Source organism: Spinacia oleracea, chromosome 5 (genome assembly GCF_020520425.1).
Source record: "Spinacia oleracea cultivar Varoflay chromosome 5, BTI_SOV_V1, whole genome shotgun sequence".
In the NCBI taxonomy this organism is placed as follows: domain Eukaryota; kingdom Viridiplantae; phylum Streptophyta; class Magnoliopsida; order Caryophyllales; family Amaranthaceae; genus Spinacia; species Spinacia oleracea.
Window position 1 is genome coordinate 39,262,766 of NC_079491.1, and position 27,318 is coordinate 39,290,083.

At 35.7% G+C, this 27,318-nt stretch overlaps 1 protein-coding gene across 4 annotated transcripts; it reads right to left on the minus strand.

The window, feature by feature from the left end:
* Nucleotide 1: 1 nt before the first annotated feature.
* On the minus strand, nt 2–24,713 carry LOC110791034 (probable 3-deoxy-D-manno-octulosonic acid transferase, mitochondrial). 4 transcript variants are annotated; one of them, XM_021995798.2, is made up of 12 exons: nt 24,393–24,713; nt 24,204–24,297; nt 22,720–22,762; nt 18,645–18,767; nt 17,262–17,381; nt 17,104–17,182; nt 8,898–9,014; nt 6,767–6,864; nt 5,438–5,528; nt 2,208–2,327; nt 1,782–1,852; nt 2–480 (listed from the first exon to the last, which is right to left on the minus strand). In XM_021995798.2, exons 1-12 carry the CDS (start codon nt 24,691–24,693, stop codon nt 310–312), a joined length of 1,428 nt encoding a protein of 475 aa, XP_021851490.2. In that variant the 5' UTR covers nt 24,694–24,713; the 3' UTR covers nt 2–309. The 4 variants fall into 4 exon arrangements, with proteins under 4 accessions (XP_021851490.2, XP_021851491.2, XP_056686481.1 ...); XM_021995799.2 differs by having other exon boundaries at nt 246–480; nt 1,782–1,863; XM_056830503.1 differs by lacking the exons at nt 2–480; nt 1,782–1,852; nt 2,208–2,327 and adding an exon at nt 2,334–5,353.
* Nucleotides 24,714–27,318: the final 2,605 nt, after the last annotated feature.

Consider the following 27,318-nt stretch of genomic DNA (forward strand, 5'->3'; position numbering starts at 1 on the left):
ATTCATCAAAACACAACATTTCTTCAAAACCCAACATTTAACAGATTTTGTATTCGGTTCCTAATCCAAAAATATTAAAAGCATGTAATTCATCTTTGCACATTCCCCCACTAATCTTTGCACATATGTGACCTCTGTCAAGGAATTGTTCAACTTGACAAAAAGCTTAACATTGTGGGTTATTTGAGAGGTCAAGCACCACTTGACAGCAAGCACAAGTCAACAATGTTAGTGATCCCAGTAGCTAAATAATCAACTATTGATAACAAGAATCTCAATCAATCCCCACAGAATACTCGACAAACAAATTCACCTAAGTAATCTGAGAATATACCAATTAATTTGTATACACACATGTGAAAGAACCCCACGAGACAATGCATAAAATCCTTCCTTTGCAGCTCTCTGTCGAGCTTCCAAACTAATGGGATCGCTTAGGAGTTCATGGAGGGCTTTTTCCAGCTCTGTTTCTCCGAAAACCTGCACATAGCAATGAGAGAACTTTACAATCTTGTATAGCAATCATAAAAAGAAAGGTACGTAAACGTTAGGAGTTTGGAATATCTTATGCATAATCATAGAATAGCCTGATATGTACATCAAAACTGAAATAATTCCTTCATAACCTAAACCATAAAAAGGAAATATTTCTGAGGTATTTACGAAAACAACAGAAAAATGTATATTCAGGCTGTGAAATTATACCAAACACAAGATAACATTACAATTCTCAATATTCTAATTTAAGTGATTTTCATCAGAATGTCTTTGAGATTGGATGGGAAAGGAAATTGGCTTCATTGGAACAGTACAGCCGTACAGGAATCATCCTCAGGGAGATTGGTCCAGTAACTTAATGCAATCATAGTAACATTAAGATGGATGATCCAAAACATAGACAGAAAACAACTACAGGTTCGGAGGTTCCCTCCTCATTGTCCTTTCTCCAAACAGACATTGTTTACAAGTGAACAAACTTCAAGGATTTTAGAGAAAACTAACTTCAACTGATCCAATATAAATATCATACGCTCATAGCTTACATCGATGCCTTAGACCATCTTGGATCACAATAACCAAAGAGAAATTTTTTTTCTTTCAAAATAACATCAATTGAGGAGACAAAACACACCTCTAATGTTTTTCCCTGTTTTTCGATCCCAAAGAAACGATGGCTACTAGAGTTTCTAAAGCTTAAGGGCTCACACATTTTTTGTACATGTTCCAGTTAATTAATTTATTCCACAAAAGGTCGTGTTGTAGCCCCTGATATTTACCATTTGAGAGACCTGTAGTATCTAACTAATAACCTAATAAAACCAACAATCATAAGGCTGAATCAATAATCTCTGATCACTCTTAAGTGTTTCTATTATCCAATATAATGCAACGAATGAGGGTTTTTTCTTATAAAGTTTTTATAACTAGTCACCTGAACTAAATATCTGACAACTTGGAAAGTTTACTAGCTTCTCTTTAAAAACATAGGGACAACCGGACAACTTGGAAAGTTTACTAGCTTCTCTTCAAAAACATAGGGACAACCGGACAACTTGGAAAGTTTACAACCCTCACAGTTTCTGTTTCCTTAGCATATAGCCATATACCAACTGAATCAGAGAGCCATTATCATTCCTCAAGTGACAAGCCTCTAAACTCTAGAAAACGTTTATGTTCGATAGTCAATAGTGAAAAATTAGTCATATCTGAATTGATTGTATATCCGGTCAACAAATACGAACATGTCAAGGGATATACAGACCAACTGAAAAGACACACACCTGTAGAACGGACAAAGAATTGTAGCTCCGTATCGCTGCTACCATGTGTGCGAAGTGACCAACATGAGGACCTGGATGTAGACTGCAAATACTTTAAATCACGGAGATAACATTGACTTTAATCAGAAAGTAAAATGCATACACTAACACTGTTATGTACAAAAATTGCGAAGTAAGGCACATATACTCGGATAGTTCTGAACATTTACGAAGCTGCTAAAATGTAGATAAATCCAGATACATCTACTTTCTTAATCCCAAAACCTTGTTTGGTTTGAGTTTTTGACTGACAATCTGATAAATCTTACAAGAATTGGAGAGTAATTTTGCGACAAATAGAGCATTAGTTAAGGAAATCAGTGACTATATTTGCAACTTTTGGAAATACGTTCATGGTGTTATGGGATAAATAAAAAAGGAATCAACCTGTCAGAACAGCAGATCCAGCTACCATGGCTTCTGCAATATTATGACCTGCTAAAGTTGATAGGAATGAACCCCCAATTACCGAAATCGGCATCAATCTATAAAGCTGTCTTAGTTCACCTGCAACTCAATCATTTATAAAAATGGAAAATTAAAGACAAACCTCCCAAGTCTCAGTTGCAAACAATGAAAGTAAGACAAATATTCGAGTTTTTCCAGCCAACTTTGGAGTTTGGATAACTTTCCCTGTTATGAGCACATGTTGGACTACTTGGACAAGCTGCCGATTGTAATTTTCAACTGTAGCAGCATCACAATCATAATCACACAAGGAAGTAGAATCTTCAAGCTATTGTAAAAGTTATGTCCTTTCTTTAAACTTCTATTAAACTGCTTCCGCTGTGCTCTTAGATTTGCTAATCTTTGCCAAGCAAGGAGCTCAATCTCCCTTGTTTAAGAACTTTCCCACTTACAGAACATGGAGTTCTGAAAGTTCGATGAAACTTGACTTGATTTCTTGAAATTCCTTTTTTTTTCTGAGGATAAGTAATCCTCTGATTGTATATTTGGTGGTTCCTTTAGCATATTTTTCCAAGGTTTGACGAAGATTGTCTCCAAGGAGAAGCAAAGTTAAGGGATTTTCAAGTTTTGGAATAACCACAAAAAGGAACAAGAAGTTGCTTCGCTTATGCAAAGAAGGAGACTGATAGCCCACGAAGCAAGATGTTCAAGGGCAAGACAACCTTGAGATGAACATGATTACAACTCAGAAGTAAAGATGTTCAAGGAAAATCCGGTCATTCTAAATTGTGACTGTTTACAAGTTTTAGAGTCATCTCAGGGATGAACTAAGGGAGTGTGATGTCTCTATTACAGCACAGTCCCACCCATTCCTACTGTTGGATGCGAAACTTTACCTCCTCTATGAAGCACAAAGTCCAAATGCAAACCAATAATACCTCACAAAGGAAGTTTACCATAGTCAAGAAATTTGAGTGGATGATCAAGACATGTAATTCATTTATGTGTGCAAAATACATGGGTTCTGCCAGTCTTATATTAGTTCTAAATTTTAGATGCAAGGATGACCTAGTAGTTCATAAATCAGGAAGGAAGACGTCAAATAAACAGATTTTCTCCTCTAATTGTCTTTTCTATGCTCACTACCCACCTATCCATCATATATAAAGCTAGATTCAGCTGGATAAATTTCTATTTATGTGAAAGATGGGAAATGATAAAATGGCCGTAAAGGGAGGCTGAATTCCCATCAAAATGAATCGGGTTGTGGTAAAAAAGAAGGCCCAAGAAGATGCATGCCAAGGTGGAAGCCGCTAGGGCCAGTTAGATCATGGAAATCTCCTCAGATCCGTTCCACAAACATTGAGAGGATGTGATTTCAGATGTTTCCAATATATGGCATGGCGAGACCAATGGAGGATCTAGGCATCTAGCTAATTACGTTTATTAGTTTCGTTCAGTTTCTCTTGTAAACACATGGACTATGTGTTCTTTATGTTCTTATACCACTATAACTATGTATGTATGTTTTCATGATGTTTTGTTATTGGCTAAATGCAAAGACAAGTTATTAGCTTCCTAATTGTTTCCATACCTCTTGAAGTCATTTGAAAATTTCCCCACTTGGCGGATAGAGAGAGGCTACATATAACAGAGGATGGGTATACCATGGAATTAAAACTCGGCCGTTCCGTTATGTAACGGCCGTTCTGTAACCTATTTTGGATTTTCCGTTCCGCGAAAACCCGTTACGTTACGGTTTGAAAAAAATCACGTCTTTCTCCCCGCGTCGTCCGTTACGTAACGGTGACTCGCCGCGTTAGACGTTTTTTTCTCCGTTACACCGTTCTTTTACATATATTGACAAAAAATATTTCTGTAATTAGTTATGTAGTTTATGAAGCACAATATTTTGAGTGCTTATTTGTTCACAGAATATAATACTCACTCATATTAGGATAGATTTGGTTATAATGTGTTGATATAATACTTTTTAGACTAAAAGTGTAATAATAAGGCTTAGACATGTTAATGTGGTTTTTTTCAAAAAATTCACACCGCGTCAGCCGCGATCCGTTCTATTCTTCCGTTACAAGCGGTTTCCGCGACAACGCGACCGTTACCGCAAACGCGACCGCATCCGCGTTTTTTTTCTATGGGGTATACCCAAGGTCACAACTGAAGACTATACCTTTGTAGAATAATAGGTTCCTTTGAAGTCTTCATTTGAATTCCATGGTAATTAAGCAGTGAGGACAAATCAGTAATTGCTAAGAAAAGGGTAAGGGTAGGTAAACACCCTAACCTGAGCCAGAAAGTTCCAACAAAAGTGGCTTTTATAACCTTGTGGAGTTGGCGATTATCCAATACTATTGAGGAAAGTCTGATGGCTAATTTGTAACTAGTCCAAAACATATGCGGATGATAGTCGCTTGATAGCCCTTGGAAAACTTCAAATTAAGAATTATTTTTAACTCGTTGAGCTGCTTTAAGTGAAAAGACTACAACAACAACAAAGCCTTAGTCCCATATTATTTGGCTTCGGCTAACATGAATCGTCACAAGGAACCGTCAGTGAAACATGAAGCAAGAAATGTAAAAGTTTATGTAAGAGAGTAACAGATACAATTGAGAAAGTGAAGGTGGGGGTAATGAGGCACGAAAAACAGGGACAAGAAACAAGGTCGGTTAAAAGAAGAGGCACAAAGACTTTAACATAAAAAATAAAAAACAAAAAGATATATGAAAGAAGTTAGCAAAGGAAAATTGAAAAAAGAAAACAGAGAAAAGAGAGGAAAAAAAAAAGTCATGTTGAGTCAGGTTTGAGTGAAAAGACTACAACACTCCAAATTTGTTCCACATATATTGCATATTTAATTGATTCCATTCTTAGATCAGGTTCAAGTGAGAAAAAGAGATCCAACTGACTATCCAACTGACTTCATTGTCAATAAACCTAATTTGAGAGTTCCAATGTTCTAACTTGTAAGCTAGATGCACCAAATATCTAACAGAGAAAAATCAGTGCATTTTTTTCCTTGCCAGAGGCTTGGATACCTTTAGATTTCTTGCGTTCAAAATTTTTTTTTTACTTCTTTTTGAAGGAGTTGGGTGCAGAGTGGAGGCTGCATAAGTAACTTCAGGGTAAGTTAGAACCACTCTCAATTAGAGATTGGAAAAAAACAGGAAATGAGGGAGCAAGTGTTCACCTAATGTATTAGCCACATAAATATTTGTTTCTGACGTAAGTTTATGATCATCAGACCTCACAGCTACACTTAATCCAAGGTTCTTCGATGCCTGCACAGAATTAAGACAAGGGCATATGGTAAATCATTTAAAGAAAACTATATCAGTTTCACCAGGATATCAGCAACACTAAAAATAATAAGCTCAAAAATTGACAGCCCAACAAAAATGTTGTATCAAGGAAAATTCCATTTATATGCGGAAGAAGACAATACAAAGGGGAGCCAGATATCAAGAAAAAAGAGTAAAAGTATTAAGGATACAATTTTGCAATCATGCAATGCATTCTAAAAAGACACATAAGGGAATGCCCCATGAGAATGAGCCAAAAGAGAAACTAAAAACTCCAATCACTCATAAATTAACCAAAGAAAACTCCCGACCACAAGATATCACTCAAAAAATAAGAGAAAACTCCCGACCACAGGATATCACTAACCATTTAACCAAAGCACAAGTATAATTGTTAAAAAAAGCATCCAGCCAGAAAATCTTGTATAATATACTCACTGGATGAAACAACATACATAGAGTATGCTGATATCTACTTACTCCCTCCGTCCCGGAATACTCGACCCGGTTTGACCGGCACAGAGTTTAAGGGACTTGAATTGACTTATTTAATTTAATAGGTAGTAGTTGATAGTGGGGTATTATTTTAATGTAGTTAGTGGGAAATGTGTAAAGGGGTGGGGTTGGGGGAGAGTAGGGGTTGAATTTTTAATTATTTTTTGTATGGAGTAGGGGGTAGGTGGGTTAATATGGGTGGAGTGAGAAATAATATAATATTGTTAGAATATTTCCATTTTTAGAAACAGGTCAAGTATTAAGGGACGGCCCGATAAGGAAAACAGGTCAAGTATTCCGGGACGGAGGGAGTATATACATAGAGTATACGCTGACATCTACAACATATATAGAGTATACAGAAATAATACTTCGCTGTATGGTGAGTAAACTTTAAATTTGAGTACCCATTTGCTGTTATTAGGTAATAAATGCAATTCAAAGAGAGATAAAAGGCAGAAGAGTAGTGTCCACTCTCAAGTCATGTGTTCTTGGAGAGAGGTCTTTCTACACAGATGTATAAAAGCTTCTATCTTATAGCTGGAAACCAGCCATGTGGTGGTTACAGGAAAGACAAAATTCCATATGCCATGTATCATATTCTTTCCCTGCATAGGGTAAGAATTGGGCCCTTCATGAAAATCATGGTCCAATCAAGATAGTCTCAGAAAACTACAAGGCTCGATACAGAATTATAAGTGAGTGGTGAATAATTACTCTACCTGGGCAAAATCTAAGCCATTATGTGGATGTCGGGGCACGATTACAGTCAGCAATTTTGGGTAGCTTTGGACGAGTGTTTTATGAACTCGAAGCATCACTAGAAACAAAAATTTCGTAAGACTTAGAACAGCTATCATGACGAATAGCAAAATCTTGAAGAATTAAAATATATAATTCAAATGCGTATAGGAAATAGTAAAAGAATATTGAACAGTATCAAACCCTGATTCACACTAGTTAGTACTCTGGGGGCGTTTGGTTCGCGTAGGGTAAACGGAATGGATCGCATAAAGGGAAGCAAGGAGATAGGAAATGAATGACCCTGATTCCCCCTGTTTGGGTATGTCCCAGAAACGGAATAGACTCCACCCTGATTCCCTTTGTGACTGTTTGGTTCAACGCAGGAAATCAACTGTAATTTTTTTTCTAAACAGAAGAACTTATTTAAAATGTACATGTAATATAATTAAGTTTTCTTCCTTAATTTCCTTTTTTACTTTAAATAAATAAATAATAAAAGAAATAGAACAAGCAATATTTAATTATTTACCCATCTAACTTGTTCAACTTCATTGATAGCAAGTCCCAAATATCACCTCTTGGTAAAACTAATACGAAATACTTTTTTTTTTATGCAAAATAGAACAAGCAATATTTTTCCCATCCCACTGATCTCCCTGCTTTGCTTTTCTATTGTGACAGTAGTACCAAAATTTTAAGAAGTACTGTATAGTTTTGGGTACTTTTGCCTGATTTTATATAGAATATGAATCATAGACAAATTTTGAGCAATGGATTACATAATTTGGAGAACATACTCCAATGAACCACTCCTTCGTGTTTGCTATAATTCCCCCATGGTTACACTTCATAAAATTGATGGAAACATCAAATACTCTACAGTGTACAAACAAGAATCAGTTTTATAAACAATTGTTGGGCTATAAATAACAATCAAGCAAAAGTATTATCCTTTATGTTTGAAACTGAAAATTAAAACATTACAGAGTATACTTCAACATTATACTTCATCCTTGGTTTGTACTTGTGCGAGTTTACTAATTGATGTGGCAATGTCATACTACAAGATAAACATGTTTGGTCAACGGAAGAACTCAGTCACCCGAAGAACCAATTTCTTCGCCAAGAACCAATTTCTTCGCCCAAGTTCATTAGCTCAACCCATTTAATTGATTAAATTATTACTAATTCGGCAAAAAGTTCTGGAAAATATAAATAACCAAGAAAAATTTAACAGCGAATTTTCAGAGGCCAGAGGTCGGATGAAGAAATAAACACCCTCAAAAACGATAATTATACAGAAAACAAAAGAAAATGAGAAAAGAGGAGAGAAAGAGAAAGAGAAAGAACAGGACGAGTTATTCTTCGGTGGCCAAAGATAAGCGAGTTGTCGGAGGTAAGATCCCGTTTGTCAAAGCCGGTTGCCGCCTGGTCGGAGCTCCGGTCTTCTCCTCGTTATTGTTGTTGTTGAAGTTCTAGGGCTACAGGAGAGAAAAGGGGTGAGGAAATGAGGTGGGGAAATGAAGTGGGGAAAGAGGATGGAAAAACCTAGGGGGAGTGAGGAATCAGTTTAGAGCACTTTGGGGTAAACTCAAAAATAAAAGAGGGTAAAGAGAATGACGAAATACGCTAACAAACAACAACTAAGAGAATCATATCAGCCCATTCCCTTTCCCTTATATGAATACCCCCGGCCAAACACCCCTTAGAAGTAAGATAGTATATTTAAACCTCCCCATACATTGTCGTTGGCACATTCCATGCTGGATTCCAGTCGTTGCAGCAGTTTTTCTATGGTAGAAAAATTGCATATTGTTGCTTTAATACCGAAATTTAATGTATCATTAGATCTTCTAAATGCATGTTCAATGAGAAAATGGTTGTTAAGAATGAGATGAAGCTCATTAACAGATTTATAGCCTTCAAAGCTTCAAACTAATAGATGTCAAGTCCATTCCCGATCCCGAGACCGGTGCCCCCGGCCGTCGGTGACCTCGCAAATGTCCGGGCCTATCGGCGAAAATATGCAATATAATATAAAGTTAATGATAAAGCTATTCAATGCCAAGCAACAAGCTCATGTTTAAGTATGAGATTGAAGACACCAACCTTCATGTTCTCCTTTATGTACAGAAGAAGCCATCCAAACCTGCCTAAAACTAAGTTGTGACTGCAAATCTTCTATACCTTTCATAGCATTTGTTGAAGCACCAATTTCTCCAACACCTGACAAATGCAATAATCAACATTACACTTTAAAAACCTCTTTTTGCTAATTAGAAATTATGTAATTCATTCCATTCTAGTCAGAACCAGATGGACAGAAACATGGTCATGTGGGATCTTGTCAGATTTGTCTCCATATACTTTCAAAATAAAAACTCAACATAAACATAATAAATAATTTAAGATATTTGATGATAGAAGTTGTGCGTAGGGAAGCGTGGAACTCTTCATTGTTGCAATTAATAAGGAACAGAGGAAGTACAAGCCTAAAACTATGTAGTGCTTCTAATCATATTAGATAAAGAGGTTTATGGAAGAAAGAAACTGAAACATATAGAGCTCAAACCAAGCTGTAAATCAGAAATAATTCTCCTTATGAGGACAGGCAGAGGTTAAGAGGAAATCAACATTCAAATACGAAACCAAATTATCTCCTTAACCCTTAAAAGCAGAAGATAGTAAAAGAGCATTATCGAAATTCTTCTATCTTATCCTTGTCAAAGCTAGTTCACTCTGACGCTCCAACAAAGTTGCTAATCAGCTAAACAACTTAATTTTACCCCCTAACATAAACCACTCATCAACACTAAATTACTATCTTTCTATTAATTGCTAATGGAGCCAAAGATCAGGGCTGCTCCACACTTTTTGGTGGCTCATGGGCGAAACAATTAATTGGGCCTGTTATGCAGTAAAATATTAATTTGCTCGTAAACAGGGTATATTTTTCATTAAAGAACTAATCTATCAATCATTCGCTTTTCACTTCCTAATACTACTCTGTATCTAAATTAACTAGCTCAGCAAAAGAAATTAACTCCATTAACAAAATCTAAAAGCTTGAACATCTTCGATGTTGCATCATTAAACATGAATTTTAATACTTCAAATAGTAACCATCAAACTAACATAAGAAAAATAACAATAAGTCTATAACAAGTTAACAACGAAACATATACAAATTGCAAAGTTGGACGAGAGAAATGTATGGACGGAAGAATGATATAGTAGCAGATTGTCCAAGAGTTTTAGCAAGTGGGTAATTTTTTTTTGAAGTGCAATAATTAAGATGGTTAGCTAACCAACTCTACACAAAAATTCATTCCTTTTTTTCTAAATCTCAAATTAAAACATGAGATGTGATTAGATTAATATAAGAAAAAGGAAATATTAGGATTGTAAGAGTTGTGCATGCAACATGGCACTTTTATTTGGTGTTATGCTTGAATAAAATTGAGGAGTAAAAAAATGCAAGGTATATACAAAGTTAGAAAATGAGAAATGACAAAAAAAATTACAAAAATGAACAAGAATGAACAAGAATACTCTAAATAGGTGAAAGAGCCTACAATTTATAACGAAAAAAAAAAACACTAAAAGGCCAAAAAGAATTTTTAAAAATGAAAAACTATAGTCTAAAAAAGTGAAAGTTGTTTATTATGAGAAAATTTGCATGGGTGGGGCTCGAACCAGCAACCCTTCTGCAGCGACAATACATCGAATATGCCAACAAAACCACTAAGCCAACTTGCTTGTTTGGATTCTTCTTACACAGATCCATATTTAAATTACTTCTGGATCAGATTTGAGAGAATTTTAAGCCTTTCTCCCTGGGCACAAGGTGAGCGCCCCTTATGCCCTACCCCGCGGACGAGCCTGCCAAATATTTGCTACATTTTTTGTTTCAATATCACAATTGGTGGTTGGCCAAGTCAAGGTTATTGTGTATTTTACGCATGTTATGAAACGTTTTAGATAGATGGTGGACAGTGTCATGAGGGGTTTTGTTTTATATTTTCTTCTTATAAACGAAATTCATTATATTTTGATTGAGAAGACAAAAAAATAAGCTTTTGGATCAATGGATAAGTCCATTTCAGCCAAGCTTGAGGTAGTAACACCTACGTGATTTGGAGTTCCCTGCGCGCCTTGGTGCGCCTCATTGAAGTGAGGCGCACAACGCACCTAATAACAGTAAAATAAGATTGTGGAAAAATTGTTGCGCCTCATGAAATTGCCTCGCCCAGACCTTGCGCCTCAAGGCGTTTTCATACACGTAGCAAGTTCCAGACTTTTGTATTGAACACATTTGTAATATTTTAATTGTATGGGGCAAATGTATGGGAAAAATTAGTATGATTCCTTAAACTGTGCACTTCTATTTTATGCAACATGGAAACTAGCTTGGGCTTTCAAGGCAGCTAAAAGCAACTTATTTATTATCTCGGCCATGGATGTGTACATTCAACTAGTGCTGATACTTACGTTAACCATTACGTACTTTATCATTCTTGGTTCATTGACGGCAAGTAATTGTATTATGGCATATCATCTTAAACTCTGGCATTATAACATGAACTAAAACATAAGAGCAACTAATTATTATGTCGCTTAAGAAAGTTAACAAGCATACATTATGTTAAACTAAAATGAATTCCTATGTAAGATTTCCAACGCATAACTTTGACCATCAATACGTTTAACACTCACGAGTTAATATCTTGAAAGTTTAAAGCGAGATAAATCTAACAACATCTCATATAACTATATTTATCCTTATGTATAATTCACAATATATGGTCAAAGGATAGCGTGTGAATAGTGTAAAAATCAACATCGTACAACATTTCTAGAACAGAAAAGTAAGAGACAACATTTAAATTCTCAAAAAATAAAATAATATAAAAGGTTAAACTAATAGATTACCAAAAAGTACTTTCTAACAATTTATTATCAAATTATAGATATACTTTAAGATAAATGTCTTATATATAGGAGTATTCTCATTGCCTCGTAAACAAATCTATCTATTACATTATACTAAAATAGCCACCGGGAATGACACGTGTCACTTCTTGGTGCAATTTGCAGTTTTTTCCGGGCAAAACATATTTTTTTACTTTTTTTAAAAAAGTTTACATTACTTTTTTGTAAGGAAATTAAGATAAAAATGAAATAAAATACAATTCAATTACAATAAATGTAACTACATGGTATATTATTGGAGGAAAGATGAATCAATATTTTTTCCTTTACAATTTGATTTTATTTATGTATTATTGTAACTTTTTAGTTAATTTAAACAATATTGATGAATGGTGTTTTTATGTCAGTCTACTATTAAAACAAGTTCCTTTACAATTTGATTTTATTTTTGTATTATTTTAACTTTTTAATTAATTTAAGTAATATTAATGAATGGGCATTTAATGTTAGTCTACTATTAATAATATTACTACATGGAAACTAGACTAATATTAGAAGTACATTTTCAAAATTGTATTCAATTCAAACTATTTGACTAATTCGGTTATGCTCGGGTCTTTTTGGGTTATCTAATTTCGGAAATAGTTCTCGGGTCACTCTTTTATGACAAAATTTAGTCTTGGGTCAGTCATTGGGGTTTGGCTAACTTTGTTAGATCAATCTACATGTATAAAAGTATACAACTATAATCCTTAACTTTGTATTTTAATATGCAAATTTAGTTCATTTGAATATTTATTTTACACACTTTAAATTTATACTTTTGCATATATCTTTTTTACTTTCATATTTTCCTAATATAACAAGTCTTTTATTTAGTTACTATTGAAATAATAAATTATTTTAGTAATAACTGTAGGGGATCAGAATCCGCGGAAGCAAAATTCAACTAAAGATTACCAGAATTAATAGAGACTGTAAAATTAATAGAGACAGTAAAAGTATAGAGACAAAGTGGCGAAAGAAGTAACAAAGTTCCACTATAATAAAATGAAAAATACAAACAAAATAGAGAGAAGTATACAATTTTAGTTTTGTTGTAATTGCAATTATTTAATCCTAAAGAATGAGCAGAGTATTTATAATGCTTTTGATGAAGTTGATTACCAAAAATAAATCAGTAATTAAAGGCATACACAACGCATCACCTCATAAGAGGTGATGCTAACAATAGGAAATCAATACTTTGAGAATGACATAAGAATAGTAAAAACTATTCCATACGAAAATATAGGCTGAGGTAAAATGGAGAGGCACTTTATTCCACAAATCTCCACCTTGACTCGCCATTTCGCCAAGTGATATCAGCTAAGTTAAGGCAATGATCAAACTTAGCTAACAGAAGTGGTTTGGTAAGGAAGTGGATTCTCGACTGTATTAATCTTTTCAACAACAAGATCTCCTGCAGCAACAATGTCTTTTATAAGTGATGCTTGATACCAATATGTTTGGTCTTTGAGTGATGTTTGCTATTCTTGGTCAATTGAACAACACTTTGACTATCACAAAATACAACTAGAACATCTTGTTGTAATCCAAGTTCACTTACTAAACCTCGGGTCCAAATAGCTTCTTTTATCCCTTCAGCAATAGCAATATTTTCCGCTTCGGTGGTTGACAAAGCCGCAATGGCTTGAAGCGAAGAATACCAACTTATAGCAGAACCACAAAGTGTAAAAATATAAGCCGATAATGACCATCTCTGGTCTAAATCACCACCATAATCAGCATCAACATAGCCAATTCCACCACCGAGATCAACATTTTGTTTATCAAATACTAAACCGATATCACAAGAACCCGTAAGATATCGAAGTATCCACTTTACAGCTTCTCAATGTTGTTTGCCTGGATTATGCATGCATGAACCTGCTAACAACACACAACATAAGCCAAATTTGGTCGAGTACACACCATGCCGTACATTAAACTTCCAACAACATTAGAATAAGGAACATGTAACATGCACCTTTTTCTCTTCCTCTGTTTGAGGACCAAACTCAAACATAGGTCAGATGACAATTTGAAATGAGCAACAACAGGAATACTAATGGATTTGGAATCTTTCATGTTAACTCTGCCAAGCATCTTCAAAATACCTTCGGGTTCCCTCACCAGATCCCAAGTTTCACATTTATGAAGACTCTCAAGCTCTTCTTGCATTGCTACAATCCATTTACCGGAATATGCACTAGAGATGGCCTCGGAATAATTTTTAAGCTCATCATAATTTATTTTTGTGCAGCAACCAAAGCATAAGCAATGTTAGCATTTTGTTCAGTATACCTTTGAGGTGTCTTTCTCGGTCTTTGTTCCGAAAGATTTTGAGCCATAGACCACGGTTGTGGTAATCCTAGTTGAAGTGCTAAACGTTGTTGTGGACTTCTATGATCAACAGTAATGGTTTGATCGTTAGAGCTTGATTGAGTAGAGGAAGTTGGGACATTTCCTTCTTGTTTAATCTCAAACTCCACCTTCTCTTGGGTATTCTCTTGATCTTTTGTAATAGTAGAAAAAACAGCAACATCTTTTGCAGATGGTAACACAGCACTTTCATTAAAGGTCACATTTCTACTATAAAATATTTTACCAGATTCAAGGTCAATAAACGATAGCCTTTAACCCCTAAATCATAACCTAAGAAAATGCATTCTTTAGCTCGAGGTTCTAGTTTTCCCTCATCGACATGAGCATAAGCAGGAAACCTAAATATTCGACATGACTATATTTCTTCTGGAATATTGCAATCAAGTAACCGATTAGGTGAGAGGTTTATCAAATAACACGCAGTGTTAGCCGCTTCCGCCCAAAATTCTTTTCCCAAGCCAGAATGAGAGAACATACAACGAAGTCTCTCCAAAATAGTTTTGTTCATACGTTCCACAACTCCATTTTGTTGTGGAGTACCAGGAATAGTGTGATGTCTAGCAATACCTTGTGATGTCTGGCAATACCTTCCTCTTTGCGGAAAATGTTGAATTCGTTTAGACAAAATTCAAGACCATTATCAGTTTTCAATGCTTTTACCTTCTTGCCAGTCTGGTTTTTAATTAAAGTTTTACATTCTTTGAATGTAGACAAAACTTCACTTTTGTATATGATAAAATAAACCTAAGAGCTTCCTTGAGAAATCATCAATAATGGTAAGCGTATAATGACATCCTCCTTTAAAAGGAACTCGTGAGGGACCCCAAAGATCTGAACTCGTGAGAAATCATCAATAATGGTAAGCATATAATCTAATGTACCTTTGGTTCTATGAATGCCTTTAGAAAAGTTAACTTTCTTCTGCTTACCAAAAACACAAGGTTCACATAAATCAACCTTAATGGTACAATAGAGTCCTTTCTTGTTAAGAAAGTGCATTCCTTTCTCACTAATGTGGCCTAGTCTCATATGCCACAATTTAGTATTGTCATTGTCTCATGAGGCAACAATTCATCAACAATTGATGAGGCAACAACTGCAATTTGGTATTGTCATTGTCTGATGATATCAACAGCAGCACATACAAACTACCAAATCACTTTGCCTTCAACAATACAAGAGCGCCTTTGGACACTTTTAGTGCTCCACCTCCAGTCGTGTACTTACAACCAAGTGATTCAAGGGTGCCAAAAGAAACGAGATTCCGTTTTGATTCTGGAACGTGTGTAACACCGGACAAAGTTCTAGTAACCCCACCATCTGTCTTAATTTTGATCGTACCTCTACCGACAACTTTGCATTGAGCATCGTTGCCCATCAAAACAACACCACCATCAACTGGTTCAGAAGTGGTAAACCAGTCTCTATTAGGTGACATGTGAAATGTACAGCCAGAATCAAGAATCCAATAATAGACCTTTGTTCAATGTGAGCAGCTAATAATAAATCCCCGTATGATCCGGTCTCAGCAACACCAACTTCGGCATGAGTTTCAGGTTGTTTACCTTTACCCTTCTGATCTCTATCTTTATTATTTTTCAATTAAAACATTCTGAGATTTCGTGTACTTCTTCTTACAATAATGACAAAATTTAGAGTTTTTTTCTCTAGACTTTGATCTTTTGTTACTACCTTTCTCAAAAGTTCTCCCTCTTACAACCAAGCCTTCACCCGAATGTTCAGAATTAATTTCAGTGTCAAATTTTTCTTTTGACAATAAATGGGACTTGACATCTTTAAACCATAATGTATCATAGTTTCCATACAACATTATTTCTTTAAAGTGTTTAAATGAGGACAATAAGTAAACGGCTTTATCCTCATCATTAATGGTAACATCTAGGTTCTCCAAATCAACAATAATAGAATTAAACTCATCCAAGTGAGTATGGGAAGGAGTACCTTCTGACATATGGAGTGTGAAAAGACGTTCTTTTAGACGAACTTTGTTCGCAAGGCTTTTAGTCATATAAAGAGAACTACTTGCAGCGGACTTTTCATTAATGACCTCACACAACACTTCTTGCGACAAACATAATTACGGAAACGCTTTCTCATCTATTTCTTCCCATTGTTCATTTGTCATATTGGAGGGCTTTTTAGACTTTCCATCTAAAGCCTTCTTTAAACCATTCCTATGACCTCACACAACACTTCTTGCGACAAACATAATTACGTAAACAATGGGATCACATGCCTATTAAGGAAATGGAGCATTCTTCTACAAACACTCAAAAAAGGAAAATGGAGCATGCATACAGGGGAGGAGGGAGTACCTAGGTAATATTCCAAGAATAATTTCCAAGTGAAATGAAAATTCGTTATAAGCTATTGTATTACGACTATTTTTTTGGAATATTCCGTTCTTCCCACCTATGTGACACAATATTGTGAGACAAAAAAAGAATAGGTGAAAGTTTATGGCAATGGAGATCTACTTACACACAAAAGAAATCTATAGACTTCCATATTTAAAGAAGAAAAAGGTTGTGCCACCTAACCTAGAGAAAGATCAAATTTGTTTGGTTTGCAAGCAGGTCCCTCATTGAAAGCCAAACTTACTAACTGCTTGATTGTGCTACTTTCTTTTTCTTTAAAAATTAATCTGGCTGCAATGTGTCAATTCCACATTGGTTGACCTGTCTTGTACAAACCATCTACCAAAGCTTTCAACCAACAAGCACAAAAGCAGGGGAAAAAAAATGTCCACAAATATTCACGACTAGAGGAACTGAATAATGATCGGCAATTTCAATCATTCCGCTTGAGCTGAAAGCACACATAAGGGTGCTAAGGAAAAGTACAATAAGACTTGCAATTCATATATCAAGATAGCAAATTAACAATGAGAAAGAAAAAGATAGTAATTTAAAAACAAAGACAATAATTTACTTACAATATTTTAAGTCGGCAGAAACGCTGACTATAAATGGTGGTGCTTGCAGTAGCTGAAAGCGGATGGCCTCAGTGGTGCTCTGTGAGACTGAGAAAGTTAAAACTTCAAGAGATAAATGAGTGCAGAAAGTAGTTATTAACATAAAGCATGTTGTATACCAATGGCGTGATTAAGGAAAACTTTGACAGCATCAAGGCGATTAGTGGAATAACTGCAGGTGCAGACCACCGTTTAAAAGATCTTTCAGACATTCGAGCATTAAGCAAAGCCAACATAATCTGAACAAAAAAAAACATTAAAACACGTCACCGACACCATCATGAAAGCACCAGATAATGGATGGACAATGTTACAAAAAGGGAACGACAAATATCCATTTTTCCTTTCTCCAAGATGGCAAGCCTCTTTCACTTGCTCAACGAAGTTTTCTTTAATCTTTTTTCATTGACAGACTAGGATGAATTATCACATGGATTTTGGGAAAATGTACAACACCAAGTCACCAGCCCCTGGTCTAAGAAATGGCTTTAATTTTCATGCATGTAAAAATAAAAATCTTCATTCCTTACAGAAACTATTTTCCTGGATTCGCATGCAACAAACACCAAAACATAAAAACATATTTGAAAAGTTTAATTGCTGTAAGAAACACCACAATAACCCCAGGTCATTGACATTCCAATACATTACCATCCAACCTCATTCAAGTTATCATGTAGTCGTCTATTCATAAAAAAAATATGCTTCAACTGCTCATAAATTCCGATCAAAAGAGTGAACGGGTCATCCAATAAATTAAACTGTTTCTAAGGTTTGTAGTTCCCATGGTTTAGCCGCTTTCTACAGATGATGCACAACAGGTTTCACTCATTTCAACAACACATTTATTTATTAGATTAACACATACATTTATGGAATATACCTATACTCCATCACTCCCACACAAATTTAAATAAAATCTTACTTTGAGGGCAAGGTGAGCATTATATAAATACATACATTTATGGAATAACCTATACTCCATCACTCCCACACAAATATAAATAAAATCTATCTTTGAGAGTAAGGTGAGCGTTATACAAATAAGGCATGGCATCGTATGAGCTCTAAGATTCAGGTCTTACAAGTCCTTGGCTCCAGCTCCCCGTTTCCCTCAACTATTTCGAGTTTCGTCAAGCTTTGCAAATTGTTACATTTAAAAGAAAGCTTAATTTTTTATCTCAAACTTGTTGTTTTGTCTTTAGGGCCCTCACTAGTTGGTAGACATTTTCTCCAACCTTATGTATGCCTTGAGTCCTGAACAGATAAAATTTACCTAAATCCAGATCCCTCTCTGTACCAAATATTAATGAAGTTTAGAAAGCAATAACCCATATGAAGTTTTCGCATTAAAAATGAATATACGAGTACTAGTATCACAATAGACAACAAATAACCTTACAAGTTACATCAGTAAATCTAAAATGTGCAACACCAATATGGCAATATTTATTAATAACAAACATTTCCGCATAATTATGGACTATGTAGTGTTGACTGACCTTACTTTCTGAAGTAGCCATTACAATATTTGGCCACAGTTCACTCTCCATAAGGAAAACAACATTTGGTTTCCAGTAGCTAAGAAAAGCATCCACCGCGGCAGGTAAATCTAGTGGAGCAAACTGGCACATGGAGTAAGTTGATTTATAGCAAAAATGAATAAAGATTTCATCTTTAGTCTTCTAGAGAATAAAAAGCAGTTAAGAACATAAACAAAAGAAGAGCTGAGACATGAAATTGTGACTCAGCCAAGACTATCTGCAGGATTGCAGAAAACTGATTGATTATGTGAAAAATATAAATAAAAAATAAATACAAAGCTGCCCAAAAATAAAACATAAAAAACCACTACCCAAATACCAGAGTTCTGAATCTCATCAAATCTTTGCTGTTAGCAATTTAGCACTTTGCACACTTGGTGAAAAAAAGGATTGAACAACTACAGAATCCAACAGGTTTTGCTCTTTGTTTCTCTTGTTTGAAAACTATTCTCATACAAGTTTGTACGACCTTTAATTACCCTTCATTTTGTCTTAAACACAAGCATGTAGCTCATTTAGGCCAAAGCAATTGTCCAATAAGCATGTCTTTGATATTATTCTTAACTTAGAATCCTAGAAGTACACTCTTAAATTTGATGGAACTGTCTCAAAGGTAGGGTAGGTACAAAATCCAGTACATTTTCCTAGCCCATGCAGCACCTTATCCTACTATGAATAAACCTATGCAAGAAGCCAATGATCACAATCTATCAAATCTTAAAATGGTAGATGGTAACCTTTCTAGTCTCTATACACCTTATGCCCTTATGCTACTAGAGGGCCCTCCACCCTATTGACGTTTACAGAACACTTCAATAAACTGACCAAGTATTCAGCTTTAATTTAAATGGTAATCTCTCAATAGTCAATATACACCTTGCATTAGTAGTTGAGTACCCTCCCCTGCTCCACTCTATTGAGCTGTTTAAAAAACTCCAGTGAATCAATTAAGTACTTTGCTTCACTATATATTTTCTTAATACTAATTGTTGGTTCAAAATTAGGTAACGAAACAGATTTCATGTTGAAGACATAAGAAGATGGGAAAGAAAATGAGAGGCACAACATTACGACAATTCATGCAAGTTGAAGAAGCAATAAACTTTGAGATACATATCTTCTTGAAGTCATCTGAACAAGCCCAATAAACTTTGCTAACTCCCCAAGTTAAAGGTAGCTTATTTTTTTGGTAAAAACATGTAGTAAGAAAGTAGGAAAGTTATAGAGATTGAGTAAAGTGCCTAAAACCTGTTAGCAAATTGAACCATTGACAACATTAATCAAGATGCAAGAAAATTAAGTCCACATGCCTGCAGTAAATAGACACTATCAAGAGCTTCATAACCTAACAAGCCAAATGAATAATAAATATTATTAGCCATCCCACTCGCCTTGCTTATTTTTAGGACAGAAACAGATGGAATTATAGAAATGCATTGAAGAGTTAACCAAATGAAAAATTCAAAACAATTGAAATTTTCAAGGACAACAAAGAAATAGAATCATGCATTTTCCAGGACTCGGAGTTTCTGAAAAATAGATTGAGAATTCAAAATTTCGGGAAATCCTAAATCCGAAGTGAAAGACAGCAAGAAGCTGGTTAAAATAATATATTTCAGATAGTGAATTCAGAAAGATTTAAGATCAACAATGGTGACAAATCCACAAACTTTGCTAACAATTCAAGCAACCCCACGCATGGGCCTTGCAAGAATGAAAATCTCAAGATTCTAGGTTGTACGGTTAAAGGGCCTGAGGGCTTGTCAACACCTAACATAATTAGTCCAAAACACAAGCTACTAGTACTGGAGTTACAAACAAAAGTCAATATCACAATGATTTGCGCAGTGCATCATTTCAGAGATGAAAGGAGTTTCCTACCACAACGCTGAACATATTTCCGAATTTATGACAAAATCATCATTCGATGTTATTAAATATTTAGTACTTTAGTAATGTCACTGCTAAAGCTTGTTTATAGTTCTCTTTTCCTTTGTTTTCCTTGTTTTTCCGCCCTTTATGCTTGTATTAGCCTCTGCTAGTTGAATTGTTTGTTCGTCCTTACCCCTTTTTTTCTTTACTTTCGCCCCTTTTGCCAAGCTTTTGCTCTTCAAGGGTGTGCTCAAGTGTATGGGAAAGCAAAGAAATTGGAGCAATTGATGATTTGGGGGCTAGGAGCAAAGAGGAGAAACCAACGGGAGTGAACATTGCTCAAAATGAGCAAAGGAAAGAAAAAGTCCAATTAAACATTCTTTTGGTTTGACAAGACCAACCAAGCCTTGAAGTCCCATTTTGGAGGATTTATGGAATTTGATCAAACTAGTTTTTGGTTAGACCGAACCAGTTTTGAGAAAATATTCCGGCAAGATTTGAAGATTTTGGGTCGGCTCAAACTAAAGAAAGGTAAGTTCAACCGAACTTGTTTCTTGGTTGATCGAATCTACCCTTTAGTTCGACCGACCTCTTGTTTGGTCGGACCCTCTGGCAATGTTGCCCTGTTTTTGAGGCTACAAATAGCACCTTGGGTAGCCTTTTATATGTACCTAATTTTACCAAGAGTTCTTTAGCATATAGTTTTTTAGCATTTATTTTAGAGAGAAAATAGAACATCTTCATTTCTTTTTTGCAATCAACTTGTTCTTGAGATTTTGAGTACTTTTGATTGAAGCTTCAATAGTAATCTTTCTTCAACTTTCTCCTTTATTATTGTTTCTTTTGATTTTTGATTTTCTATGTCTGCACTTGTTTTTTGTTTTCTAATACATCAAGGTTTTGTCATATTAATCATTCTCTTAAAGAGTGTTTTATCATTTGATTATTGTGATCAAACCAGTAATAACGAATGACTTAATTTTGGATTTCCATTTCGATTTATTGGAGATGAATGCTTCTATTAAGTACATTGTTATCAAGTTTGTTGTAAACTCCATGAGTGAGTAGTTTCTTTGCTAGGGGTTGGGTGAGACCCAAGTACCCAACTACGTAGCTATTATTTACTTGAGACAAAGGGGCAAAATTTAGGTTTTGTTTAGGTTCTTAGGAATTTCTTTATGAATTATTTGTGTTGACTTGTGCACGTTAAAGCATGATTCGGTCTTGATTGCTCATATTCGTATTTCTAGTCTTTGAAAGGCCAAACCCTTGTAACGTTTTAATTAGTCAAGGTTTGAATGATTTGAACTGGTAAAGAATGTTAGTTTTGTAATGTTTGTGGTTAGCGAGAGATCTTGATCATGTTATTTACAATATGAGGATGTCTTTTCGCAATTTGTTAAAAGGAATCTAAGGCAGAGATTCTTTCGCGCTTGTTTGCTATTTACCTTCATGTGCTTAACTAACTTGAATTAGTGGGCTAGTTAGGATCATCGATAGAGGTCTCGAGTAGTACACGATTTGCCTCGTCCTCCCCCGAGTCCCTTGTTCACCCATGGCTTACTAGGCTAGTGTCCGAGCCTATCTCCCTTAGTGTTTGCCTTATTTGAGTAAACCCTATTTCTTGTATTTTTAGTCTCTTTCCCTAATTAGCGATTTCCCTTCATGTCCTTAACTACTTGAATTAGTGGGCTAGTTAGGACCGTTGATAGAGGTCTCGAGTGGTACATCATTTGCCTAATCCTTCCCCCGAGTCCCTTGTTCACCCATGGCTTACTAGGTTAGTGTCAAAGCCTCTTTCCCCTGGTGTTTGCCTTATTTGAGTAAACCCTAATTCTTGTATTTTTAGTCTCTTTTCCTAATTAGTGTAATACACACTCCCTGCCCTTTCGTAGAACTAGCTTGTTGTTCGTTCATCCTTGCTTGATTGTGAAGCCATTCCTTGTAGACGATCCCTCTACTAGAGTACTATACTAGTTATAATTAGTGAGCTTAAGTAATTACAAATTGTGTTTGATTAGGAGCTTTGTCACGTTGCAAAATCCCTAAATCAAGTATTTCTTTATTTCCATAGCACTTGGCCCAAAGTTTAGCATTTTCAAGAAGAAACTATTTAAGGCAATAATCAATAACCAGGGCCCCAATTAGTGGAAAGATATACCTGATAAATGACAGCCGGAGGAAGTTGATGTTTCAAAACCTCACTGCAATTAAGCAACCAGCATATTAATTTTTCCTCTTTAGTTGAGTACGCTAAAAAAATTGTGCTCCAAGTAAATATAGTGATTACATATCTATTTTCAAAGCGCGAATGCTACTAGATAGTGTCACTTCTACCAACCTTAAGAAATACGGAATGTTTGCAATATGAGCATATTATCAATTTATCTATTTTTAGCTCCTAACGGGCGAAGAGTTTTTTATGAGAATGGTCTCAACATTGGATCATTTTTTGTTTAGTTTTGTGGTGAAAATTTTAGCACAACCCGCAATCCCAGATGTCCTATATTTTGGACCATGGTCAGCCGAAACTCATGTGTAATTATATCCGAGACCCATAACCAGGTCTAGGTAACAAAGTTAGGGAGAATCATTCAGCCAAAAAGTTTCCTTCTACGTTAAAGATTTTTCAAAAATAGCCTCGTTCTAATGGTATAGGTGAGGCTAGAATGTCTCTAAATTGAAGTACAAAACCGAAAGAGTAGTTTATTACGAATTTCAGTCACACACACTTACTTATCGTTACTGACCCAAATTCCTATCTAGATCTTGATAAATGATTATAGTTTTTTTAACAATATGAGATTGCACCCACAAAATGACATACCTAACTTTACTAGGACCCTTGATAAGATGCATTGAGATAATGTACTAAATGGTATCTCATGGTGTTTAGTATTGGTTAGTGCCACCAGTATTCAAATATCAACAGAAGCTACTATAGTATAGTGCAGTTCACCCTGAAATCACTCATGCAAAGACCTACTCTTTGGCTGCACAGTGCGAGTCCGTAAGTTTTGGCTGTTTCAATAGGTTTTATTAGTCATTACTTCATATATTCCCCCTTCCAACTGCTGTTAGAAATGCTAGACTATAATGCTTCATTATGTAGTTTTATTTCTCAATCATTTATCTGAGAGCCCTAGGTGGGAACTAAAGGAAAAACCAGAACAAGCTTATTTCCTTAGTTTCCTTCTCTCCATCTATCTCTTCACCCTATTACAAGTCCTTTTCCCGTGTTTTCAATCAAGTAGACCTTGGGATAGCAGTCACCAGGGTTCCGATATCATCATTTTCTCCTCAATCAGAAAGCTTCTCAAGGGTCCCTCAGAACTATTACTCTGCTCTTAAATTAATAAGTGACAGAATTCTAGTTCTTCCAACTTGTTATATCCGATTTGATGACATTCATCAAGGTTGAAACTTCAAAATCGGTATCTCTAATCACTCACATCAATCTTTATTTCTTTACGTACCTAGTTAGCAACATCTCTTTGCTTTTCCCCTTTCACTCAATTCTTTTCAATCATTTCCTCCATACAAAATTCTAAAAAATATTTCAATCATGTCCATACACAAAAACTGAAAATCAATCACAAAATTCCACGCCAAGGCAATTAACCCAAATAAGTAATAGAGTCTTACAATGCAGAAAGAGTAGTAGTAGTCATAAGAATGTTGAAATCAGGGCGTTCAACTAAACAGCGTCTAATCACCGGAATCGCCGCTCTACCTTCTCCTGTTAATTCAAAAACCCATCATCAAAATTGAATAAAAATAACAATCAAATTGTTATATTCTTAGAACAATGGAGGAGAAAGAAAGAGAGAGAACCAAGAGAAACGGCGTGAAACCATAGAAGTGGACCGGGAGGACGGCGGAGAGAAGGGCGACCAAGACGCTCTGTCCACCGAAGGGGGTGTTCTAGACCTCGGAATTTACGAAAATAAAGATGGAGATGGATTAATGGAGTTAGAGAGAAGGTTATTGCTTTGTATACTTTGTAGATTAACTTCCCTCTCTCTCTCATCATCATCGTCGCCGACTTCATCTCTTTGTTGAAGTCAAGTAGAGCTGGGGTGTTGTTTTCTATGGGAAAATGTTGTACAGGTGGTGTAGGAACATATAGATGCATAAAGCGGAATTTCAAGAAACAATTTCTTAACATCTATCACAAGATCACATGCATAATAATAATATAGATCAGATTAAGTCGAAAGAATAATCACCTTTGTAGCGTGTTCTCCCGTTCGTATGCAAGCTTCAAAGATCTTAGAGCCCCACTTGTTGCTCCTCTACTTAGTCCACAAGCACCAATTGAATCCCGCTAGTACGGAAGAGAACGATCACGATCAATCTCTTGCTTTGTTTGGGAAGAACGACGTTTCAGAGAAATAGAATTAGGGTTTTTGTGTTTTCCTTTTTGTCAGATATTGAATGAACGTGATTTCTAAATCCCTGACATTATAACTATTATAATGTGAGAGTTTTAGGTTAACACAAAACCAAAGCCCAACATTCTTTCCCTTAATAGACCGGTTGCCATCGGGCCTTTTGGGCCCATTCCAATTAGTGCTTATATGTGTGACCTTATAGGATTAAATTATTTTAGTTGTAGGTCCAATCAATATTGTCCTACTAATCACATTTATTCTCTAGCAAGCAAATATGATTACTAAAATAATTAACTTATTATCTTCATAATTAATTCCTATTTGTATTTAGTAATTGCCGGAAATGTCTAAGGACATAATTCCTTCAATCTCCCACTTGTCCGAAGACAAGAAAGCAATGCTAAATTCCTTAAGTCTCTTAATGCCAAAATTTGATAACACACTGTTATTCTCAAATTCTAGTTTCTTGATCGCCGAGTTCGAACTGTTCAAATAAAGATTAACATTTTAATCCCATTCCGCATGGCCATGCAATTTTTCAGTTCTCGCTCATCAAGAGGCCCAGACACTATTCCTATCAAATAGGAGGACTTATTCACTCTTGTATGACCATAACTCCCACTCAATTCTTAGCCCACCTGATCACTGCTTTTATAACCTCCTTTTACGGCGCGGCGTTTAACAGAGTCAAGGTTAAACTAATTGTCTCATGGTTATTAAGACATACTCATGTCTAAGGAATCCACTAAATATAGAATTTTGATTCTACTTTTAGAATCTAGTTAGGTCAAGTCTCAATGCATCAAGTATACATCCATATAATCAATTAGACATCCCTGTGTCTCTATAGCCCATGGAACTGCACTATCAATTAATTACATGCTAGTCTTCTCATAAATCACTTATGTCCAATTTAGTGATTCAGACTAGGGACTTAATAAGTTGTGATTTTAGTTCACTTTATAGGGTTCCATTATCAAAACGTTTTCGATAATCCTATTTGAAAACACAAGTTATTTGGACATTTTATTTAATACTAAACCAAACAATTAAATAAGAATGAACTTTTATTGATAAACATTCAAAACATAATAAATGTCTTTACAATTGTAAACATAAAGTAAACAAACTAAAGCCATTCTCCCATATGCCTAAGCCCCATAGACCTAGTATGACTCTCATGCTTAGGTTGAGCAAGCGGTTTAGTCAGAGGATCAGCCACGTTATCCTCAGTATGAACCTTGCTTACTTTCACATCCCCTCTTTCAACGATCTCTCGAATAAGATGGAATCTCCTGAGCACATGTTTGTATTTTTGGTGCGATCTGGGTTCCTTGGACTGGGAAATGGCACCATTGTTGTCACAATACAACTCAATGCCATTTTCAATGCTAGGAACTACACCAAGTTCACTAATGAACTTTTTGATCCAAACAGCTTCTTTTGCTGCATCACTTGCTGCAATATACTCAGCCTCTGTTGTAGAATCTGCGATGGTACTCTGCTTAGAACTCTTCCAGCTCACAGCCCCTCCATTGAGACAAAATATGAAACCAGATTGTGATCGAAAATCATCTTTGTCACTTTGGAAGCTTGCATCGGTGTATCCAGTGGCAACCAACTCATTATCTCCACCATAGACCAAGAAATCATCCTTAGTCCTTCTTAAGTACTTAAGGATATTCTTTGCTGCCATCCAGTGCGCCTCTCCTGGGTTTGACTGGTATCTGCTGCACATACTCAAAGCATATGCAACATCCGGTCGAGTGCATACCATGGCATACATAATGGACCCTACTGCAGAGGCATAAGGAACATTACTCATGCGCTTGACCTCATCAGGTGTCGAAGGACACTGAGTCTTGCCAAGTGAAATGCCATGTTGCATGGGAATGAAACCTCTTTTGGAGTTTTCCAGCTTGAACCTTGCAAGAACCTTATCAATATAAGTCTCTTGGCTAAGTCCAATCAGCCTTTTGGATCTATCTCTATGGATCCTTATTCCCAAGATGTATTCAGCTTCTCCTAGGTCTTTCATGGAAAAACAACTTTTAAGCCATTCCTTGACTGACTCAAGCATGGTCTTGTCGTTTCCTATGAAAAGTATGTCATCCACATACAAGACTAGGAAAGCAATACTACTCCCACTCAACTTCTTGTATATACAAGATTCCTCTTCATTTCTGAGGAAGCCAAAAGATTTGACTGCCTCATCAAATCTGAGGTTCCAACTCCGGGATGCTTGCTTAAGCCCATAAATGGACTTCTTAAGCTTGCAAACTTTTCTTGGACTGTTTGGATCTTCAAAACCTTGTGGTTGTGTCATGTACACATCCTCTTTCAAGAACCCATTCAAGAAAGCGGTT